This window comes from Mercenaria mercenaria, chromosome 3, assembly GCF_021730395.1.
Source record: "Mercenaria mercenaria strain notata chromosome 3, MADL_Memer_1, whole genome shotgun sequence".
NCBI classification, from domain to species: Eukaryota; Metazoa; Mollusca; class Bivalvia; order Venerida; family Veneridae; genus Mercenaria; species Mercenaria mercenaria.
This window is the reverse complement of record NC_069363.1, coordinates 21,552,931-21,576,024: the sequence shown is the minus strand read 5'-3', so window position 1 is coordinate 21,576,024 and position 23,094 is coordinate 21,552,931. Positions and strand designations below refer to the sequence as shown.

The window sequence follows — 23,094 nt, the reverse complement described above, 5'->3', positions numbered from 1 at the left end:
CCGCATGAACATTTTAGTTATAGCCTTTGTTCTATTATAATAAACTGATACGTCACATTATGCAATAAATGACTGAAAAGAACTTACCTCCGACAGGCCGTCTGCGATTTCTTTTTGGTTTTCCTGTCTAAGAATTTATAAAACATTTAGTTATAGCGATAAAGGGAGGTAATCACAAACAATAAATTCACTAATATTTTCCACTATGTAAACAACATTCAAATCTTTGGCTGCTTCATCAGAAAAGTAAACGTTTGACTTTCCATGTACATATTTTTCATTTCTCTTCCAATACCTATAATGATATTTAGACACTCGACCAAAATTTATCTCAGGAAAACAAAGGAATAACACCGAACTTTGGCCGAATATATATCCGTGCTTTAATGCTGTAACCATCTCGCAGTTTATTATTGATTAATATTGACTTCTGAAATCCATACCTGCAATGTCTTTCTAGAAGTGTAAGTATTTTTCCGTCTTTAACATAAACAATATTTTCCACTTTAACAGACTTTTCTGTTGGTTTACAAACTGCAAATTCGAAGAGTCCATATTTGTCTTCAAAATATTGCGAAAGTTTCTCAAGTCTGTAACCTATATCACGTTCAGTCCATCCCTTACCATAATTTTCTGCGCTCATGATCTCCTGCCACTTTTTCCATTTTACAGGTGGAACACAATCATCAAGCTGAGCATTTTCTCTCGTCATTTTCTGAAAACAATTTAGCAATATGAGCAGACTGAATATGTGCCATTTTTATAATGTTTATAAATCTGTTAAAATATTGTAAGGGTGTTATTAATTAAAAATTGTTAGTAGAACTAAAAATTGTTTTATCTCATCTATAATTATTTAGACAAAAAGAAAACTGTTATATCTATGGTGGCATATTTCTGCATTCACTTAAGCAGGTAGTTTTCGCGAAAATTCGTACAGTTTTCGTGAAAATTTAAAAACTTTTCACGAAAAGTATCTCTTGTTCTAAGTGGAAAATATTCCCAATTGTGCCAACTACTGCATACGATAACAGATACGGCATGAAGAAAAGTAATAAAGGGAGTTAAAAAAAATACGTTGATTTTGTAACCCATCTGTATGGTGGCATATTTCTGCATACGATAATCATAAAGTTTTCATGAAAAGTTTATTAACTTTCGCGAAAAAACAATACTTTTTGCGAAAATTTGAACAAACTTTCGTGAAAGTAGGAGAAAGTTTTCGTGAAAGTTTTATCTGGTTAACGAGACAATATGTCAAAGTAGTGCCCTGAACTGCATAAAGATAACCCAATAGTCCCCTCTACGGAATGAAGTGTGTTATATCCAGCTCAATCCCCGACCACCACCCCTAAGAGTGTCTTGAACTTATAGATGTTTAATTATAACATTCAGATGGGTTTCAAAATCAACGTATTTTTTAACTCCCTTTATTTTTTCTGTTCATTCCGTATTTGTTATCGTATGCAGTAGTTGGCACCATCGTGAATTTTTTCCTATTAGAAGAGATTCTTTTCGTGAAAAGTTTGTAAAGTTCCGTGAAAACTCTATACATTTTCGTGAAACTTATCTGGTTATCGTATGCAGAAATATGCCACCATACATATGTGCGTGAAATTAGCCAGAGCAGCCAGAGTAGCCAGAGTTCAGCCAGAGTTTAGCCAGAGTAGCCAGAGTTCAGCCAGAGTTTAGCCAGAGTAGCCAGAGTTCAGCCGGAGTAGCCAGAGTTCAGCCAGAGAAGTCATAACTCTGGTTACTCTGGCTGGCCAGAGCAGCCAGAGTTCAGCCAGAGTAGCCAGAACTCAGGTCCCATTCTCACAAACGTTTTTCAGTCTTAGCTGAATTTGATTATGAAATCTAATAATTGAGCCGTGCCACGAGAAAAAAAACATAGTGGCTTTGCGACCAGCATGGATCCAGACCAGCCTGCGCATCTGCGCAGTCTGGTCAGGATCCATGCTGGTCGCTTTTAAAGCGTATTGGACTTGGAGAAACTGTTAGCGAACTGCATGGATCCTGACCAGCCTGCGAAGGCTGGTCTGGATCCATTCTGGTCTCAAACCCACTATGTTGGTTTTTTCATGGCGCGACTCATATGTCATTTCTATCTAAATAGCATGTTTAAAACTGAATTTTAAGTTAATAACTATTTTCAAGTGGCTATTTAAAGTAGCCAGAGTAGCCAGAACTCTGGTCACTATGGCTGGCCAGAGTAGCCAGAGTTCAGCCAGAGTTTAGCCAGAGTAGCCAGAGTTCAGCCGGAGTAGCCAGAATTCTGGTTACTCTTGCTGGCCAGAATAGCCGAGTAACCAGGATGTCAATTGCTCTGGCTACTTTGGCTAGCCAGAACAGCCAGAATTTTCGAGATGTCCATTGGTTCTAGCTACCCTGGCTAGCCAGAATAGCCAGAGCAAATACTGTAATACCTATTGCGAAATGACCCTTTTGGTACTCTCAGGTTTGATTTTTTAGTGTTTTGTATGTATCAAGTGTATCATCGTACCATCGTGCATCGCGGTTTAGTATTAAATAAAAAGTCACGATTGTCCAAACGGAACGCCGTACATAACAGTGTGAAAATGGTGAAAGGTCAAATTACATTACTGAACAAAATTGATAGGTAAGACTAAGTCAGATTAAATGATATTTAATAGTTACCATTATATACTGAATGACCCTCATACACTAAACTTGACTTTTTTCAGCTCGTGTCACTATATGACAAGGTGAGGTTTTGTGATCAACTTTTGTCTTGTCTATCAGATTGAGACAGGCTGTTTGACTGAACTCAGTACTTATTCCATTTTATATTGTAAAACCTTAAAAATCTTCTCAAGTATCACAAGACACAGAGCTTAGATATTTTGCAAGAAGCATTGGCAAGTACATCTCTTTCAAAATTGTTCAAATCATGGACTCCGGGGTCATATTGGATCTGCCTTGGGGCTTTAAGTTTCACATTAAGTAATATATTAAATCCTATAAAAATATTCATATTTTCCTTTAGGCCCAGACTATATATATTTTGTATGTAGCATGGCCTAGTCAATGCCTCTCTTAAAATTGAGCAAATCATGTCCTCCTGATGTCAAAATTGCCCCCGCTTGTGCTGATGAGCTTGCAAAGTCTTACAGGAAAATCTTTTAAAATCTTCTCAAAAGAATTGCAATGACAAGAGTTAAGATATTTTACATGTTCAAATCAATACCCCAGGGTCAAAATGGTTCCTACTTAAGTTTTATATAGAAAAAAAAACATGATATACTTACATAGCAAAAATCTTTTTCAGAGCCACAAGGGTAAGAGCTGAAATATTTTGCATGTAAATTAGCAAAATTTATAATGGAGTTCTTTCAAACCTGATTGAATCACCGCCCCCAGGGCAATATTAGTGTCTCTCTGTGGATTATCAATCTACTTCTAATCTTATACAATATAAGTTTAAAATTTCCAGAATGCCCAGAATTTAGAGTTAACAATTGCAAATTGTGAATTTTTACTATGACTGTCATAACCCACAAGGTCCAGGTAAGCGATTCAGGACCTTATTCAGGACCATATGGGTCCTCTTGTTTATATTGATATCATAAACAATTGCAGTGAATTGCATATAACTTTGAGTGTAAAAATAAAGAATATTTATTTGAAGACTTCTTGTTTTTTATTTATTTAACTTCAGTGTTTGCCTTGAATTTGTACCAAATGCATTAACTTGAAGGCATACTATAAAGAAATTGGAGAATAAATTTTTCATACTTGTTAACAGCAACCAATTCCTGAAATTTGCATTTTAAAGTTGTGGAAGTTGACGAAATGTTGATATGTGAACACATACACTTAAAGCGGCTTAATAACGGTTTTTCATCTAAACCCTTGGAAAAAGGTAGGTACCTGTGACATGCCAATCAAAACGCAAAATGCCATTCAAAAATTGATTGTGGTCACCTTATGCCATCAGACAATTAACATTCCATGTTGTATTAACTCGGCATTACTTGTGTACGTGTATGAAACGATATTGACTGTGTTTGGATTAAACAGTTATAGGACTGCTAACTGACAAGTAAGACAATTCTTTGAAGTCCGTTTGATGAACCACTTGATACATGAAACACTAAAAAAACCTGAGGGTACAAAAAAGGGTCATTTCGCAACATGTTAAAGCCCTAGAAACTCTGGCTACTCTCTGGCGGAAGTCCGTTTTATGAATCACTTGATACAGAAAACACAAGAAAAAATCAATCTTGAGAGAACCAAAATAGTCAACAATCTTCTCACACCTTTCCAATATAGCTTCCGTTCCAAACATAGCTGTGAGGCTCAACTATTATCCTTTACACAAGAAACTTTTGACAATCTCCAATCTGGAAACAAGCAGGTCTCATTGTAATGGATTTTCGTAAGCTTTCGACAAGACCGATCATCAACTCCTTCTCTATAAAATCGTGAAACTTTGTGTCTGCAGAATCTCTCTATCCTGGATTCAATCTTTCCTTAGTAACCGTTCTCAATCTGTAGTAGTTGAAGGCTTACACTCTTTACCGGTCCTATCAGGGGGTTCCTCAAGGTTCAGTGTTGGGTCCTTGTCTCTTCCTTTGTTTTATCAATGACCTTCCTGACTCTGTTAAAGGTAGAATACGCTTATTTGCTGATGACACTATCATATACCTCAACATAGACTCGTTAATAGAATCTTACAAAGTTCAAGATGATTTGACAAAATTAGAAGAATGGGAACGTAATTGGTCTATGGAATTCAATCCTGATAAATGCGAAGTAATAGGAATCTCAAAAAAAAGAGAGAAAAAAATATCATCTTTCCATATAAATTACTTAATCAAGAACTAAAAACTACAGGAAATGCTAAATATCTTGGGATTACTATTAGTGATGTCTCAACTTGGAAACACATATTGAAAATACATCTTCAAAAGCTAGTAACACTCTCAGATTTATAAAACAATATGTACAATGTAATAACAATAATATTAAAGAAACTGCCTAAAAGCATACGTTCGCCCATAATTAGAATACTGTAACACCATATTGCATCCATTGCAGAAAAAACTTAATCATTATTATTATTATCATCATCATCATCATCATTATTATTATTATTAGTAGTAGTAGTAGTATTAATCCAGATTTGTTGAGTGCCCATTTAATATAAAATATACGTTCAAGGGCGCTTAACAATTAAACATGTGACATATCGCAGATATGTAGGAAAATCACAAAAACATGGCATATGCAATATTAAAACTAAAACTGAATGATATGATTAATGGTTATTTGTACAACATTATTCGAGATGCATGTATTCTTCTATGTTCTAGTGTCTGCCATTTAAGTTTCAAGCATTGATGTTACGCTGCTTTGGTATGAGTAGCCGGAACATGTTAAAATCCTAATAAAGTCTTGTTACTCTGGCTGAACTCTGCCTACTCTGGCCAGCCAGAGTAACCAGAGTTCTGGCTACTATGGCTGAACTCTTCCTACTCTGGCCAGCCAGAGTAACCAGAGTTCTGACTACTATGGCTACAATAAATAGCCAACTAAAAATAGTTATTAACTTGAAATTCAGTTTTAAACATGCTATTTAGAAAGAAATAACATATTAAGTTTCAAGATCGAATTCAGCTAAGACTGAAAATGTTTTGCGAACACGGGACCTGGTTACTCTGGCTACTCTGGCTGACCAGAGTAGCCAGAACATGTTAAAACCCTAGAAACTCTGGCTACTCTGGCCAGCCAGAGTAAGCAGAGCTACTTTAATTAACCACTTGAAAATAGTTATTAACTTGAAATTCAGTTTTAAACATGCTATTTACATAGAAATGACATATACTGACGAGATAAAGAAACGCCTCATTGAAATTTGGCGTTATTTTTTTCCTAACGCTTTTAATTGTTGTGAAATGTAATAAATCTACATGTACTCTGACCGACAAACACAGTGAACAAAAACTCGCGCGATTTCATTCAGCCATTTGTTCACTTCATGTACCTGGTCATGATTTCCTCGTGCAGTCCGTGCATGTAAACCATGTGGTTTGATTGAACGATTTTTGCACATGTACATGTGTAATACGACACACAACCATATTTTCAGCTATTCTCTGAAAAAACATTAGTTTTCGTAATGCCGAGGCTGAATTCTGAAGAGAGGGCTCAGGTTTTGGCTATGCTTGAATGTGGGCGAACGCAGGAACAAGTTGCTAGACGTTTTAACGTCTCTCGTTCGACAATTGTGCGTCTTATTCGACGTGTTAGAGACACGGGAACGTCTATCGATAGACCACGTTCAGGTAGACCGCGTGTAACGTCAATACGACAGGATAATTATATACGTCAACGTCATTTACGTGACAGATTTGTGACGGCGCAATCTACGTCACGTATAGTTGTAGGTAACCGTGGACGTCCAATTAGTCGACATACAATGAGAAATCGACTCAGAGAACGCGGAATTACCTGTCGTAGGCCCTACCGCGGTCTAATTCTAACGTTACGCCACCGTCACCAACGTCTTATTTGGGCCCGCAACCATCGCGGCCAGCGTTGGCAGAACGTAGTGTTCAGTGACGAGTCGCGTTTCAACTTGTGGAACGCCGACGGACGTATCCGTGTCTATAGACGACGCCATGAACGCTACTCAAACAATTGCGTTTTGGAGCACAATCGTTACGGTGGAGGTGGAGTAATGGTGTGGGCAGCAATCAACCATAGGTTTAAGTCCCAACTCGTCGTTTGCCAAGGTAATCTCACAGCCAGGCGTTACATCGACCAGATATTACGTCATGTAGTTGTCCCTTTATTCCGTCAACGTCAAGGATTAGTCTATCAGCACGACAACGCGCGACCTCACGTTGCACGCGTCACCAGGGACTTTCTACAGGCTAGAAACATTAATGTTTTACCTTGGCCGGCGTGTTCACCGGACTGCAATCCGATTGAACACGCGTGGGATTATCTCGGACGGCGGTTACGCCAACGTCAACCCCAGCCAGCAAACGTCCGGGAACTGGTAGCAGCGCTGCACCAGGAGTGGGCCAGAATCCCACGGTATCTGTTACGCAACTGGTGCGGCTCTATGAGGCGTCGCCTTGCTGCTGTGGTTGCTAGCAGAGGTGGCCACACGCGCTACTGATTTTTCTAATGCAATTTCTCCGACCGGGCTATTAAAATTCAAGATTTAAGCTTAATGCGACAATGAAATGATTTCTTATTGACCATAAATTCTTGTAAAGCATCTAATTTGCGAATGGAATTGTTCTTTTCTAATTTTGAATCACGGTTAACGAAAAATTGTATACCGAGTTTGAATGAGGCGTTTCTTTATCTCGTCAGTGTATTAAGTTTCATAATCAAACACAGCTAAGACTGAAAATATTTTGCCAACACGGGATCTGGTTACTCTGGCTACTCTGGCTGACCAGAGTAGCCAGAACATGTTAAAATCCTAGAAACTCTGGCTACTCTGGCTGAACTCTGGCTACTCTGTTAGAAACAGCCAGAGTAACCAGAGCAAATGATATCCTTGTGACTCGGGCTACTGAGGCTACTTTGGCTGACCAGAGTAGCCAGAACATGTTAAAAAGCTAGAAACTCTGCCTACTCTGGTTGAATTCTGGCTACTCTGGCCAGCAAGAGTAACCAGAATTCTGGATACTGGATGAACTCTGGCTACTCTTGCTGAACTCTGGCTACTCTGGCTGAACTCTGGCTACTCTGGCAAGCCAGAGTAACCAGAGTTATAACTTCTGGCCAGCCAGAGTAACCAGAGTTATGACTTCTCTGGCTGAACTCTGGCTACTCTGGCTAGCCAGAATAACCAGAATTCTGACTACTCTGGCCAAACTCTGGCTGAATTCTGGCTGAACTCTGGCTACTCTGGCTAAACTCTGGCTGAACTCTGGCTGAACTCTGGCTACTCTGGCTGCTCTGGCTAATTTCACGCACATACCATACATCTGAATGTTATAATTAAATATTTATAACTTTAAGACACTCTTAGGGGTATTGGTCGGCGATTGAGATGGATATAACACACTTCATTCCGTAGAGGGGACTATTGGGATATCTTTATGCAGTTCAGGGCACTATTTTGACATATTGTCTCGATAACCAGATAATATTTTAACGAAAACTTACTCTTACTTTCACGAAAGTTTATTCAAGTTTTCGCGAAAAGTACTGTTTTTTCGCGAAAGTTCGTAAGATTTTCAAGAAAACTTTTATGATTATCGTATGCAGAAATATGCCACCATATATATCTAAATATTCAATATCTTTACATGATGATTAACCCAATAACTGATATGCTGTTGTTCATAATTGCTAACCTTATACACATTATTTACCTCTTTTCTTGTCCAATCCCATATTGTAGAGCCAGGAATTCCAAGATCTTTGCCAACTGATGCAATTTTTTCGCCTCCCTTCACTCTTTCCAAGGCTTTTTTCTTTACTTCTGGCGTGTACCCAATTCGTTTCACACCCCTGGTACAGATCATTTTTGCGTTTTTGTCTGGCAAATTCAATTTATGTGCCAACGATGTATTCCCAGTTTTTATACTGTCAGTTACGGAACAAAGTCCTGAGTTTTCATCACTTGAACAAGGAGAACGAAACACATCACACCGTTCATTACTAGTTGCATTGTTATTTGATTGCTTTGAATCGTTTTCAGGTTCGTTACATAATTGTTTATTTGGTCGCACGTCCTTTGACTTGTATAGTTCTCGCAACTTCTCCCCTGCTTTTGCTATCCAGATAGAATTGTTTGATGGAGAAGTGCTAGGAGTGACGTATGTTTTCTCTCCTCGAGGACTGCAATTCACAATCATTTGATCCGTTTCTTTGTATCTTTGTTGTTCTGGACTTTTTTTGCTGCAACTATTTGCACTGACATCTTTTTTTCTATCCATTTGCTTCTTTGCCATTTCATTGGCACTTTTTGATCCCTCTGGATATTTAAATATTAAGACATTTGTATGTGTCATGCTTTCTGTCAGCATATATTCTTCTTTTTTCTTTCCTTTATTGAGGGGTGCAGTAGCTGTGGATTCTGTACGACTGGGAGATATACTGTCTTTTACCGCACACAGGTTTCCATCAAGATTTTCTACCAGCGCATTAAATTCCGTCTTTCCATTGTTTTCATCGAGCACAATAGGATATGGATGTTTTGCAGTAATAATAGTTTCTGGCCGAATTTCGTTGTCATCCACTGTAGGAGGCTTAGCTTTTTTTAACCAAGTACTGATGGTCGATGGAGGGATGTCCATATCTTTGCTAACCGTTGCAATTTTTGCCCCCGTCAAAACTCGTGCAATTGCAAGCTGTTGCTGTTCAGTAGAGTATTTTTTTCTCTCTGGTTCAGTCTTTTTTTGCACTTCATTGCACATATCAATATCTATTTGCTTCTCTTTTTCATCATTCCTGGTATCATCGACAAAATATGGATCATTCAAAGAAGATGTACTGACAATTTCGTTTATGTCTTCGTTGCCGTCCACGGAAGGAGTGTCATTTTTGTTTAACCAAGAAATAATGGTCGATGGAGGAATATCCATATCTATGCTTACTGTTTCAATTTTCGCCCCTGACAAAACTAGAGCAATTGCAAGCTGTTGCTGTTCGACTGAATAGTTTTCTCTCTCTAAGTTATGGAAGGCAGAACTCGACGAATGGGCATGATCAATAATTGACGGCGTCTTCTCAGATGTATTAATAGGAATGTTAAATTCTTCAGACTGGTTCTCTTCGCCATAGTACAGCAGTTGGCGATCAGACATCATTTTCGAGCGATCAGTTTGCACCTCAATATTGTTTCCACTGACATTTCCTTGTATCATATTGGCAAATTCAGTTGGTAAGTCACCAGTCGATTTTTTAATCCGAATTTGTTCTTGAGTACTATCATGTTGTTCAACACCATAGTTTACTCTCTCTTTTTCTATATTATTGAAGGAGTGAATTGGTGATGCATATTCATTGTCTAGGTCAACCGACCGTTGTACTGTTTTATTCATAGTAAAAACAAATCGCTTCTCAATTTGGTCTGTTCTGTCTTTGATTGATTTAGATGTTGATAACTTTTCTCGGTCTTTTTGCATCCAAGTCGCGAGTGTAGATCTTGGAATTTCTAGATCCTGTGCCACTTTATCCTCTTTTTCGCCATTCCTGACACGTTTTACAGCATCATTTTTAAAGTCTTTAGAGTATCTCTTTTTCTTTTTCGGCGATACGTCATCAGACATTTTGCAAATGTCATACAGTACCTGAAAAGAAAAACATATTTCAAACCATTAGCTGCTTGAATGCTACATTTACAAATACCATAGCTTAACGAAAACGGCGCTAAAGCGTTTTCGATAGACATCAAAATTTAAAGTATGAATTTTTCTTGGTACAAAACTTGTCATTCCAAATCATGCGAAGACGTCAAGTCATAAATATACTGCTAAAGGTCTGCTAAGTACTAATTTCTCATAAAGAAAAAACAAGAGAGCCCTGAAGGCTCATTTCAATTAGTTTTTACCTCCAGATTTGTATTTAATGCGGCACAAATTTCATAGAGACAAACATTTTGACCATGTTTTATGTAACTCAGGTAGATGATTATCCAAGTTATATCAATGATTTGACCAACTGACATAGTTCCTGACCTTTGAACTTGACCTAGATTTAATACAGACAAACATTCCGCTAAAGGTTTAAGATGATCAAGTCGAAAAAGTTTCCTCTTAAGTGTTAAACATTTTTCTATGATTCGACTTAATGACCTAGTTTGCCCCACGTGACCCAGTTACAATTTTATCCTACATTTAAGGTAGTTCTGCACGTTTGATAAACCGGAAGTGATGGCGTAACGTCATTTATCCGGAAAACGTAGAATAATGCCTGGATTCGGCGTACGGAAATGAAAATCATTTTATAAATTAATTGAAACCTGTGAGTAAATTTATTACAATGGCACTGTTGCTATATTTCTAAAGTCAAAATATGCTGTTAAAACATATTACACGTTAAAATAATCAAAATAATGTCTTAAAATTAGCGTGAAATGTCTGGGTCACTTAAATCATGGTCAAATATCTGAAAAAAAAGCACACGGACCTATACATTTTATTTCACCAAATTATAGGCCATGTCTTTATTTACAGCTATGAGAAGTTTCATAAAAATCTACATTGTAGAAAAAATTCTATTCACGTAAATGTTATGAAAGTAATGATTTTCCCATAGACTCTCATTATGAAATATTGCGTGAAGTCCAAATTTTTCAAATCAGTCTAGCAAAAAATCAAGCACACGATCCTATCATTTTTATTTGCTGAATTTTCTAGGTATACTCCAAAATTTTGAAAAATCAGAGTTTAATCAAATTCTACATTGTAGAAAAAATTCGATCCAAACGTGCAGAACTACCTTAAAACAGGCAAACATTCTGACCCACTCTCATGAAGATCAGGTAGGAAATATGGCCTTTTCAGTGTTAACGTGTCTTTTTGTGATCTGACCCAGTGACCCATTGATTTGAGCTAGATAATCCAGTTTTGAACCTAAGTTAGATTTTACAGAGACAACTATTCTGACAAGGTTTTATGAAGAGCACAATGTTAACAAGGTTTTCCTATTAATTGACATAGTGACCAAAGAAAACCCAGTAACAAACTCCTCCGAGATTTTCCTATTGGTATAATTCTGACCAAGTTTCATTAGGATCTGACTAAAACTGTGACCTCTAAAGTGTTAACTTTGGTGCGAGACACTCGACGACGGACGCCGATCACAGGGTGATCACAATTTCTCATCTTGAGCACTTTGTGCTCAGGTTAGCTAAAAACCTTTTTAGTAACTGTATAAAACATATGTATAAAATATTCTTATATTTATTTTAATCTAGCCGGCTCATTTAATCGTCGACAAAGTTAACCTAGATTCATCAGGTCTCTAATCCCCCATCTTACCACCTTAAAATACATGTTTAGTATATTATCTCAGTAAATAAAGCAGAAATTAGAAAAATACAGGTAGGGGATATTTCTTTATATTTAAGGCAGAGTACTTTTTCTGTTTTGTCTCTAACTTCCTCGTCTGGAGCATTATTTTGATCTTCAAAAGAAATCTAACTATATCTGTCTGTTATTGATGATCGGCAAAACTAGTCAAAGAACCATAAAACTATCCATATGAATATTTGAATTATTTCCCTTTTTGAAATGTTCAATCCTTCCTTGTTTTGTACATAACTTTTGAACAATCGATAATAGTTCAATAATGTTTAAATTCATATCAAGAAGGTACTCGTATGCGGCGTATTCAAACCATATCTCTTGCTTTAATGATGACTGTATTATTTCCACGGTGCCTCCTCGGGAATTATTTTAAGTAATGGCGGGCATCTGGGAAGAACCACCGACCTTCCATATATCATTTGTTCTTACATGAAAGAATTTTACAACCAAAGTGAGGTTCAAACCACCAGCGGACACTGCAAAGTGGTTCAAAATCAGCGACCAGTAGTAGTAAGGAAGGTTTAGTCTAACCAGAATTTAAAGAAAAATGCTTTTTATGTAAGGATTTATTATATTGCATGAAAACTTAGCTGATAACACACAAGGCCAATGGGGTCAATGTCACTTTTACTAAAAATATCAGTATCCACTCAATAATTCAAACAAAGATGTAGTGTACGAAAATTACATGAATCTTTCTCCTGTTACTTAAAACTAAATTTGGTATTTTTCAAACGAGAGACTTATGGAATTTTCAGCTTTTATATAGGTAGGTCGAGTTATAGTGCATTACATACAATATTGCGTTCTTCAGTGCAGGTGCGAAGCCCAAAAGTCGGGGTGTACACATGAAACGGGCTTCCCTATTTCTGGATGGAGTAGTGTTTCCTGTTGAACAGCCGAATTTATTTTCAATTTCTTCACGAAACACTGTCATCATGAATCCATCACACGGTAACATAAAAGAAATGTTCACCTTGAAACATGTGACTTTTAAAACAAGGAGCCCCGTTTTTAAAACGCAAACACATGCCCCCAGGTGTATAATATAGGATGTGGTTTTTTAAGGTTTTAAAACAGAAGGTGAAAATCATATGAAGATTAAGGTTTTTATACAGGTCAGTTTGTAGGTCTTGCCAAAAAGTGTATTGAGTTCGAGTACGAACTAAATTGGGCCATTTCTGTGAGCTGTAGGACCAAAGTTGACCAAAGTTGATGCTCATTAAGGTTTTAAGTCTGAAGATGAAGGTCGTATCAGGGTCAAGAACATGTTTATATATGTCAGTCTATAGGTGTTGCCACAAAGATGGCCGTTCGTATGGACGAATGAAGGCCATTATTATCTTTCAACAGATCAGGTTGAATTGCCACAAGGTTTGTTCAGTGTGAGCATAATTTATGTGGGATGTAGGACCAAAAGGTTGTTTGTTAAGGTTCAAGTTAGAAGGTAATGGTCATGTGAGGGTCGACGTCATTTATATATAAGTCAGTTTGTAGGTCTTGCCAAAGTGATTGTTGAATGTGAGTATGAACAAAATCGGGTCATTAATTTGGGTTGTAGGCTACGGACAGACAAACGGACATTCCTACATATACGGGTATACTCTTTTTTTCTCTCCATTGTTCTTTTAGCCATGCAAAAGAAAAATAGCCACATAAAAGCCTTATGAGTGAATGACATCAAAGAAAAAATCAGTTAACATTTGTTCTAATAGCCAAGTAAGTTTGCAAATGTGTATGGTGACTGATTTCTGCCATTTCGTGTGTTCGTGTCGGCGAAGTAACAAAAACACGAAAGGTCGAAATAATGCTTATTTGTGTGTGTCGGCGGGTTGAAATGTCGAAGACATGAAGCACGAAAAGTCGAAAACTGCTTATTTTGTCGTGCGTTTGCCTTTCGACTTTCAAGGCGAACACACGACAAATATGATACGAAACACTGAAGGCGAAATAACGAAAATTCAAGGGAGAACACACGAACCCGTGTCGGCGGGTATAAAAACTTCGTGTTGTAGTCCTTGTTTGTCGAAAGGCGAACACACGACAAATACGCAGTTTTCGACTTTTAATTCGTGTTTTCGTGTCTTCGACCCGCCGACAAGAACATACGACAAATCTGCAATTTCGTCCTTTCGTGTATCCGCCTTCCAGTAGGCATGCGCAAAACAATTACACGTATGCTGCTGAAATGAAATTTTGCTATATTACTTTACATTACTGTATTAAGACAGACCCTATTCGCCTCGGAAGTCAAACACACAACTAATAAGCATTATTTCGACCTTTACCGTCGTTTATATGACTGATACGAACACATGAAATGGCAGAAATCAGCCACCATACATGTGGTCTCGAACACAGGGGCAGTTCAATTGTTGCATAGTGCCCAGGGTGCGGGCATACAAAAATTGATATCAGGATTATTTTCCTATTTTGCTAATACCCGGTATGTCTGCTATCAAAATTTAGAAAATGCTATCTACTTTTGTTTTCGATTACAATTCTTCTTATAATCCACATATCTTCTCAAAAGTCATATTTGCTTGTGACCGACTCGATGCATTTTTGACGAGTAATTTTCAAATAGCGGCTCTGCAAGGAAATACTGGCTCTGGTTAAAAATTACAGTTTTAAAGCAAAATAAAGACACCAACCTGTAACATACAAGTTTTCTTCCTTCTTAGTGTTCACAAAACAAATAACACATATCTGCTGATCCACTGAACTCAGAATACCCGTAGCTTATCTCATAGGGCTGTTTATATAGTGTACAGTTATAAGTATATAAATTTATACCTGTTTCAGTTAAACGATAAGAAAACGAGAAATCGATACGTGGATCGCTGAATGTTAGATATTTAGTTTCGAAATAATCATATGAGCCGCACCATGAAAAAACCAACATAGTGCATTTGCGACCAGCATGGATCCAGACCAGATTGCGCAGTCTGGTCAGGATCTATGCTGTTCGCTAACGGTTTTTCTAATTGTAATAGGCTTTGGAAGCGAAAGAACATGGATCCAGACCAGATTGCGCTGATGCGCAGGCTGTTCTGGATCCGTGCTGGTCGCAAAAGCCCTATGTTGGTTTTCTCTTGGGGCGCGGCTCATATCTTAGTTACTGTATGATCCACAAAATCCGTAGCATAATTTTTCGTGAATCGAGGCTTTATATTGCAAGATCCTAATCCAAATGTCTCCAGGGATGATACTAAGGTCTTTTCAATATTTAAAATATCTTAGTGTCGATTTAATGGCTAAAATGTATTTTCCTTGTGCAAAATTCTGACCCGTGAACATTTTTCGTAATTTTACAACATTTATACATGGAAATGTTGCTTTTATGCCAACATCGTTTAAAAACAGTTCACCAACAAAAAAGAGGGCGAATTTGGCCTTAAATCGCTGACCCGAAACAGACAATTTGAATTTAAATTTGGTATGACACACTGAACAACTGTGTTTGGTATAAAAGGTTTTTATAGTCTAGTCATAAGAAGAAGTAATTTAAAGATGTTTCTACTTTAAGTTCCTGCGGCCAATACAACCAGTCAGTTGGTCAAGTCTTAAATGTTAGGTATACGTGGACTAACCTCTAGTTGCAACATCAAACAGAGCTTACATAATATCTGATAGCCGTCGCACCTTGGCTCTTCCGCATTTTTTCTATTTATAGAATTCTATAATGGCTGTCATCAGAACCATACGATATCTTAGCCATGCGAAATAAATAAATAAATAAATAAATAAATAAAAAAATAAATGAATAATAAATAAATAAATAAATAATCCAACAGTTAAAACATCAGCACAACAAGAAACCCATCTTTTTTCAAATATACAAATGTAAAAATAACGAGGAGACAAAAATATTTGGAATACTTTTGTTAATCGGGAAACTAAGAATGCTTATTAATCGTTCATTTAACGACAGATTTTTATTAAAACTGGCATCGTCTCAACACCTCACTTATCAGTTTTACGAAATTAAATGCAATCTTGCCTATGTAGACCACCGCCGATTCGCCCCTACCAGGAATATATAATTTACCTGATTCAAAATTTAAATGGCCAGTTCTTCTCAAATTCTTCTTTCAAGAACAATCTATATCTTGAATCCCTCCCAAGCCGTGTACACCGCACCCTCAGTTCAAGTCTGTTTCCTGAGCGACTGGCTATTGTATCCCTTAACTGAGCTCTGTCTGTACTAGATATGCCACCAGATATACTTAAAATATTGTAACGCTGAACCTCGTGGTATCTGTATTTCGCATTTAATCAATAAGTCACCATACATGCGCCTTCATATTGTTATCAGTTCAAATTAAGTACCACGTACGTAGATGTAGATATTTGACTGATTATAGTGTTGAACTTGTTGAAATAATTATAATCTTTTATTTTTAACAAACTATATTAAGAAAACAAACACTGAAGAGCATGTACACCTTTCTTATTGATTATTGATTGTCAGGTATTGATTGTTTATGTACTTTACGTACTTTATGGCATGACTTCTGTTATAGTGCTGTAATAGTGCAATCATACACCATGACTTATATATTTTGCTCAACTGTTAAATATGCCTTGTGTCACCATTCATTTATTTCCCAGAAGCATGACACAACAAGATTTCAACAAATATGTATTAAACTTTGCTGTCATTGCAAGGCATCACACCAGCATCGCCAATTACTTTGACCTGGCAATAATTAATGTACTATAGTAATCCAACCGCACTATCAACTGCATTACCTCCTTATTTCCAAATACAGTTTGTATAATGAAAGCTGATACATAAGATATATATCACTATGTACAAACAGTATAAAACATTTTTGTTCTATTAGACAGTTAGGTTAAGTAAAGGTTTAATGTTGTTTAACACATTTTCAATTGTGACTATGTGCAAACTTAATAATAACTGTACAGGTATATACTTTAATTGACCAGTAGTAGTGGTTTTTAGCAAAGTAGAAGTTCTAATACTTTTATGCATATGTACAAATGATTTTGTCAAATGTAATACTTAAAAAACTGTGAGTCTCAAATTTCTTGGCAGAAAGGTTTTCGTGATATTATTGCTATTGATGTATTGTTATATATTTGCATGCAAAGTGAGACTATATAATAAACATATTCTTGTATACAAAGCATCATATGTAATCACAGAACGAAAGATCAGTCAATGACCCAAATGCTAATCATTCACCTATATGACACATGTTCAAAGGAACAATGAACTAATTGTATGTATAAAAACTTGGTGAAAAAATACTTTAAAATTTAAGCTTAAATAATAGATCTGAATATATTTTATTAGTCTAAGACTTAAAACATTTCCTTATGGCAAACAATATGCATGTATTTGACGAACTTTCGCAGTCAGTTCTTCTTGCAATAATGTGAGATAAGATATCTATCAGTGTCTTGACATGCAAGACTATCTGCATAGGGGCTATATGAAAATTGTATTAGACGATGCAGAAAAGGTTAAACTGGTCAAATCAAAACTTGGTTTAAAAATCAAAACTACGATTGGTCTAAAATGATTTATATCAGCAATTAACGTTAGTTTTTTTAATTGTTTTACATAATCTGACATTTTATATTCTATTATCGATGTTTTTACAAAAAAGACTGGATATACTAGTATACTGCTGCTAGTAGCACAGGTGCTGGACATGCGTGTTGCCTTGCTGCCCCCATCCCCCGTTCCCTCAACTGACAAAAATGAAATGTTTAATTGATATCAGACCGCTCCTCATTCAGGTTACTATTACATTTCAATCACTAAATTTAGCATCTCAAGTTAGTCTAGTTGCAATAAGGAAGAAAATAAACATACCCGTTTGATTCGCGTTTCAATTCACCACTTATCTTCAACCTTACATTTGACTTTTTCATATACATCTATAACCTATAAATCCCGCACGATAACACAAACGATAACATGTTTGATATTTATGATTGTTCTTCATTAAAACGTTTCAATGTATAACAATACAGTATGCACTTCTATCACTTACTTCCCTTTTGAGTTCAACGATGCATGACAACCATAACAATCAAACAATATTGTAAACATGCTGTCGTTTAAATTACCGTGCGGGAGTAGTACATATGTACAGTGCTTTAGGGTATAGCGGATTTTAGGGTATAGAGGATAGCTTGGTAAATTTTATATTTAGACTTGAATTATTGTATAAATTTTCATATCATTCTTTTACTGGCATGCAAACAGACACTCTGACATACATTTTAAATGTTTGCTTTTTGTGTTATTTTTCATATGCCATCAAGTGAAAATTGAAGCTATCCTCTACTGACTAAATCAGTGTGTATGTAAAAAAACACCAGTGATTGAAAAGTATTTGATAGAAATTTAAAAAGCTGAATGTTTTTGAAAACGTGATACATTATTATTCTGATTTATAGTGAAAAAATATTGGGAAGTTTGTTCAGATGTGGATTTTAAACTAATAATGGAAAAAATGACCAAAGCTATCCTGTACACCCTAAATCGGCGCATATGTAAACAATGGCATAGAGAGAAAAAATACATGAATTTCTATTAAAAGCAGAATGTTTTGAAAAATATAGCTGTTTTCTGTCCGATATACAGAAAAAAATACTAAATTCCATTTCTATGAATTGGAGAACTTGAAAAAATAAGTTAGCTATCCGCTATACCCTAAAGCACTGTATATAATTTCATCACTGTGTTTATATTACTCCTTTGAAATAATGAGATGAATGACAACTTACTGTCCAATGTGATTATTGTTTTAAATAATTAATTTTTTATCAGCTACGTTAACAAAGATGCTGTTGCATGCATGCCCGGTAAATAATGCTGACCCAGCAGCTTATAATTATCAAGGCAAAAAGAGAGCACTTGAAAAAGTAGTAAACAGTGTTTATCGGGGCAAATAGAGGGTACTTGAAAAGGTAGTAAACAATTTTTATCATTGTCGGGGATCATAGAGGTCACTTGAAATAATGTAGACAATGTTGTGACCTTAATCGAACAATCTACTTTTTTGTTACAATTTTCTTTAACAAATTTTCTTATGCAACATTTGATATTTCTGTAAAGACTAAATATTTAAAATACTTGTATATCGGAAAAAAATAGTTTTTGTATCATATGTTTATGGGACACCCTATTAGATGTACGCATGTATTGAGTGTTAAGCAAGTTTTTGACAAGTTTGACAATAAAGCCAATATATGCCTTTCCACTCCGTCTTAATTTGCACTAGTATAATAAGAACCTGAAGTATAACGAAAGACACTTTTGAATGTTTAAATAGGATTCCACCACCACATTTTCTTGTACAGAATAAAAATATGAATTACTTGTTTATATATAATATAACTTTGGAAATACAATATGTACGAACAAGCAAATACGGTAAGAATACGGTAAGAAATCTTTCAGGCATGAAGCTGATAACAGTCAAGTTGATAATTATAAGGTTATAACACACTAAATAGCTGTTCTTCTTTATTCTATATAAGAATTGACCTATTTCCAATGACCGCAGCACACATCAGGACCCATTTGAAATGTCTGTAACTTACATCTTCTTGAAGCTAAATAAAGATCAAAAGAAAAGTGGGGGTCATGTTTGATGCAAGAAAAATATTTTCAGTCAAACACGCAAACTGCAAAATCAGCTAAAAAATGAGACCCAAAATTATAGTTGTGGTGTAGGCATACAGACACTAAATAGAAAAATGGCGCGAAAAAAATGCGCATAATGGCGGATACAAATAGTTCTCAGTTTTTTTTTTTGCTCTGTGGAGCTATCTTCCTTATTTTCGTTGCAATTTTTTTGCTAAAATCACATGACAGATCTATGATTGACATGTAGGTAGCATTTTCATAATGAAACAACAACATGACAAAATTGTTCATGGAAACTTAGATCATACACCACCAGTGTTATTTGGGGTCTCATTTTTAGCTGATTTTGCAGTTTGTGTGTTTGACTGAAATTATTTTTCTTGCATCAAACATGGCCCCCACTTTTCTTTTGACTTTGATATAGCATTGACAAATCTCTTCAAGAAAATGTAGGTTACAGACATTTAAAATGGGTCCTGGTGTGTGCTGCGGCCATTGAAAGTACATTGTAGGTCAATTTTATATAGAATAAAGAACAATAACTATTTAGTGTGTTATAACCTGTATGATCTAAGTTTTCATGAAAAATTATGTCATGTTGTTATTTCTTTATGAAAATGCTACCTACAAAAAGGTAAAAAAAGGTCTTGTTTATTATAGTGTCACCCCTATTGACCAACATGTCAAGCATAGATCTGTCATGTGATTTTAACAAAAAAAATGCAAAGAAAATAAGGAAAATAGCTCTACAGAGCAAAAAAAAAAAAAAAAAAAAACTGAGGACTATTTGTATCCGCCATTATGCGCGCCATTTTTCTATTTAGTGTCTGTATGCCATAAGGAACATCGATCCTCCCTCCCCCATATATGCATGCTTTTTGATGCATATGCCTGTATGATTGTTTCCTAGGTCCACTTTGAGAAGATCTAATCAGAATCGTATGGCATGACTTGATGCCATGCATGATTTAACGCAAATGCTACATTTTTAGGAGTAAACCGTGCCTATGCCAATCTACTACATCCGTCTTCTTTTAAACTGAAAGTGTCATACCTTTCACACATTCATGAGTATTTTTTAAAAGTCAGTTAGTTTTTAAATCGTGTATGCTTTGGCTTTGATACATGTTATAAATTTGCTCTTATCAATCTTATTTGTTGTAATTATGTGTTTCATTTTGTTATTTAACAACAATTGAAACATTTTTCTGTCGGTTAACAGCTTTGTAGCATTTATTTTGTGTTTATAAACCTTTTCTAAATAAAGAATCTCGTATCTTGTAGGTAGACATAACCACAGCAGGAAATGATGATGACCATGATTGAAAAAATGTAAATTCGTATTCGTGTAAATATAGGAAAATGGCGGCGCCCACAGAGTTTGACTTCTGTGAGGCTAGAAATGCGTTTAATGTATGTAAATGGTGATATTTTCTTTAATCTCTTGTAATAAATTTTAGGCAGACAACTTGTGGGGTATGACTTGATGGTTTCTAAGAAAATTTGACTTATATTAATTTCATATCTAGCTTCAAATTTCGGATGATATCTCAATTTCGGATGATATATTTCTAAATCTTTCTTTCCTAAAGCAAGCTGACATTGGCATCGTTAAATGCCCTCCAAATTGTCTGGCTAGTAAAGTGCTTTGGGGTATAGCAGATAGCTAATTAAATTTTCCTGCATACAATTGAAATTAAGGCCAAAAAAAAAATGTTTTTCTGGTGGCATGGCTTGGTATGTTGGTACTTCTTTTTTTTTTTTTGAAGCATTATTATCAAGTAAATGCAGCCTATTATCGCAGTCCAAAAACTGTTGTGACCTTAGTCAAAATAATTCGACATTCAGAATGTTTTATATTTGTGATGGGCAATCTAAATGTGAAAACTTTGAAGAACCAAAATAATGGAGGATAAATCACAGTACACAGTCATGTCATGTAAATTTTAAGTTATCAGTTTTATCGCTTGCACATAATGGCGTGTAGACACGGTAAACATTAATCGTGTACAGTACATACATAGGTTTAAAGCACCGGAAAATTCGTAATTTTGGATATTATTTGATAGGACCTATTTGATAATTTTACTTAAATCAGTGAGGAATTGAATTGAATCCCCTTTCGATACATGTAAGTTTTATGTGAATTCCTGGCCAGTTCCTGAAATAATCAGCATTTAAATCTATAGCATGTAAATCGTCGGCAGCGATAAATATTTCATCACAAATTGCTTCCACTATTTTGGTCTTTGGAGTGTTTGACTTGAGCGGGGATATTGTCCATATTCAGAATTTTTGTGCCCCCCCCCCCCCCATGAGTTGTGGGGGCATACAGATTTGGTCTTTGTCCTTGCGTCCGTCCGAAGTTCGTGACGTGCCTAGCTAAAAAAGGATATAAATTGATGAAACCTTGCATGATATGAACTTGCGCACCTCCTATTTTTCGTCTGGCTCCGCCCCCTATTTCCAGAGTTATGGCCCCTTAAATAGTCAAAAATTCACATTTTCACCTTGTGACACGCCTAGCTCAAAAAGTTTTTGATATAGATTCATGAACCTTGCATGAGTCTTAATCATGTTATGAACTTGCCTACCTCTTATTTTTCATCTGGGTCCGCCCCCTATTTCCAGAGTTATGGCCCCTAAAATAGCCAGAAATGCACCCGCGGAAATTTTCTTTGATTCGTCTCCAGTTCGAAAATTCTGCCCCTGTGCCAATCAAAATCCCAGTGAATTTAAATATTGTTTGCTGCCATAGATGGAAGTATGGCGGTAGGCGGAGCGTCGTATATTAATTAGCTACTGACATATGTCAATTATGCCATGCCTCGACTGACACGTTGTCATCTCGCAGTTTGTATTTAGTGCCCGTCATTTTCAAAAGTGTTTATTGATCAAAAAGTTAATTGATAAACAATGCGAAAAGCAGCCTATTACCGTGTTTGTACAACTTGTTAATTAGCGGTATACAGCTTCTGCTGTATTGTTGTCTTGCCGATTATTACTGAACAACAGATTGGATAACGAAATTCGTTTATTTTATGTGCTTGACACGTTTATATAAGCCGATCGGCCGTTACGATCTATAGCATTCTATTTAATTTATTATCATTACCGAGGCTTTGTTTGGGCAAAAACAAATAAAAATGCTTTCAATAAGCAGAAATTATAAGTATTCAATAGGTATAATGAAAAAAAAAAATTATAACACGTATTTTATCAAGAATTTAATGTTACTTTCATTTTCCATATTTGTCACCCGTTTTCACGGCCATGATTTTTGGACATTTTTAATGAGATTTTCTAGTGCAATCTTAATGAAAAGTAAAAAGTCTGTATTTAAGAAAACATGACAACTGTTGCAAAAAAAGCTCTTATTTTGAAGCATTTTTCGAGACGTGGCATCAAACCCCACCCACTTAAAATATGAACTGC

The 23,094-nt window shown here is 35.9% G+C and overlaps 2 protein-coding genes across 3 annotated transcripts in view; one reads left to right on the top strand and one right to left on the bottom strand.

The window, feature by feature from the left end:
• Nucleotides 1-331: 331 nt before the first annotated feature.
• On the bottom strand, nucleotides 332-14,825 carry LOC123525292 (uncharacterized). Its single transcript, XM_053539621.1, has 3 exons — nucleotides 14,681-14,825; nucleotides 8,364-10,286; nucleotides 332-715 (listed from the first exon to the last, which is right to left on the bottom strand). The coding sequence occupies exons 1-3, from the start codon at nucleotides 14,687-14,689 to the stop codon at nucleotides 332-334; spliced, it is 2,316 nt and encodes a 771-aa protein (XP_053395596.1). The 5' UTR covers nucleotides 14,690-14,825.
• A 3,938-nt stretch (nucleotides 14,826-18,763) lies between these two features.
• LOC123525293 (THO complex subunit 1-like) overlaps nucleotides 18,764-23,094 on the top strand; it is a 101,425-nt gene continuing 97,094 nt past the window's right edge. The window contains exon 1 of one of the 2 annotated variants that reach the window (XM_053537978.1): nucleotides 18,764-18,802. In XM_053537978.1, the coding sequence (XP_053393953.1) occupies nucleotides 18,779-18,802 (24 nt within the window). In that variant the 5' untranslated portion in view covers nucleotides 18,764-18,778. Of the gene's footprint in view, nucleotides 18,803-20,943; nucleotides 21,073-23,094 lie in introns of those variants that run through there. The other variant, XM_045304229.2, reaches the window with a different exon arrangement.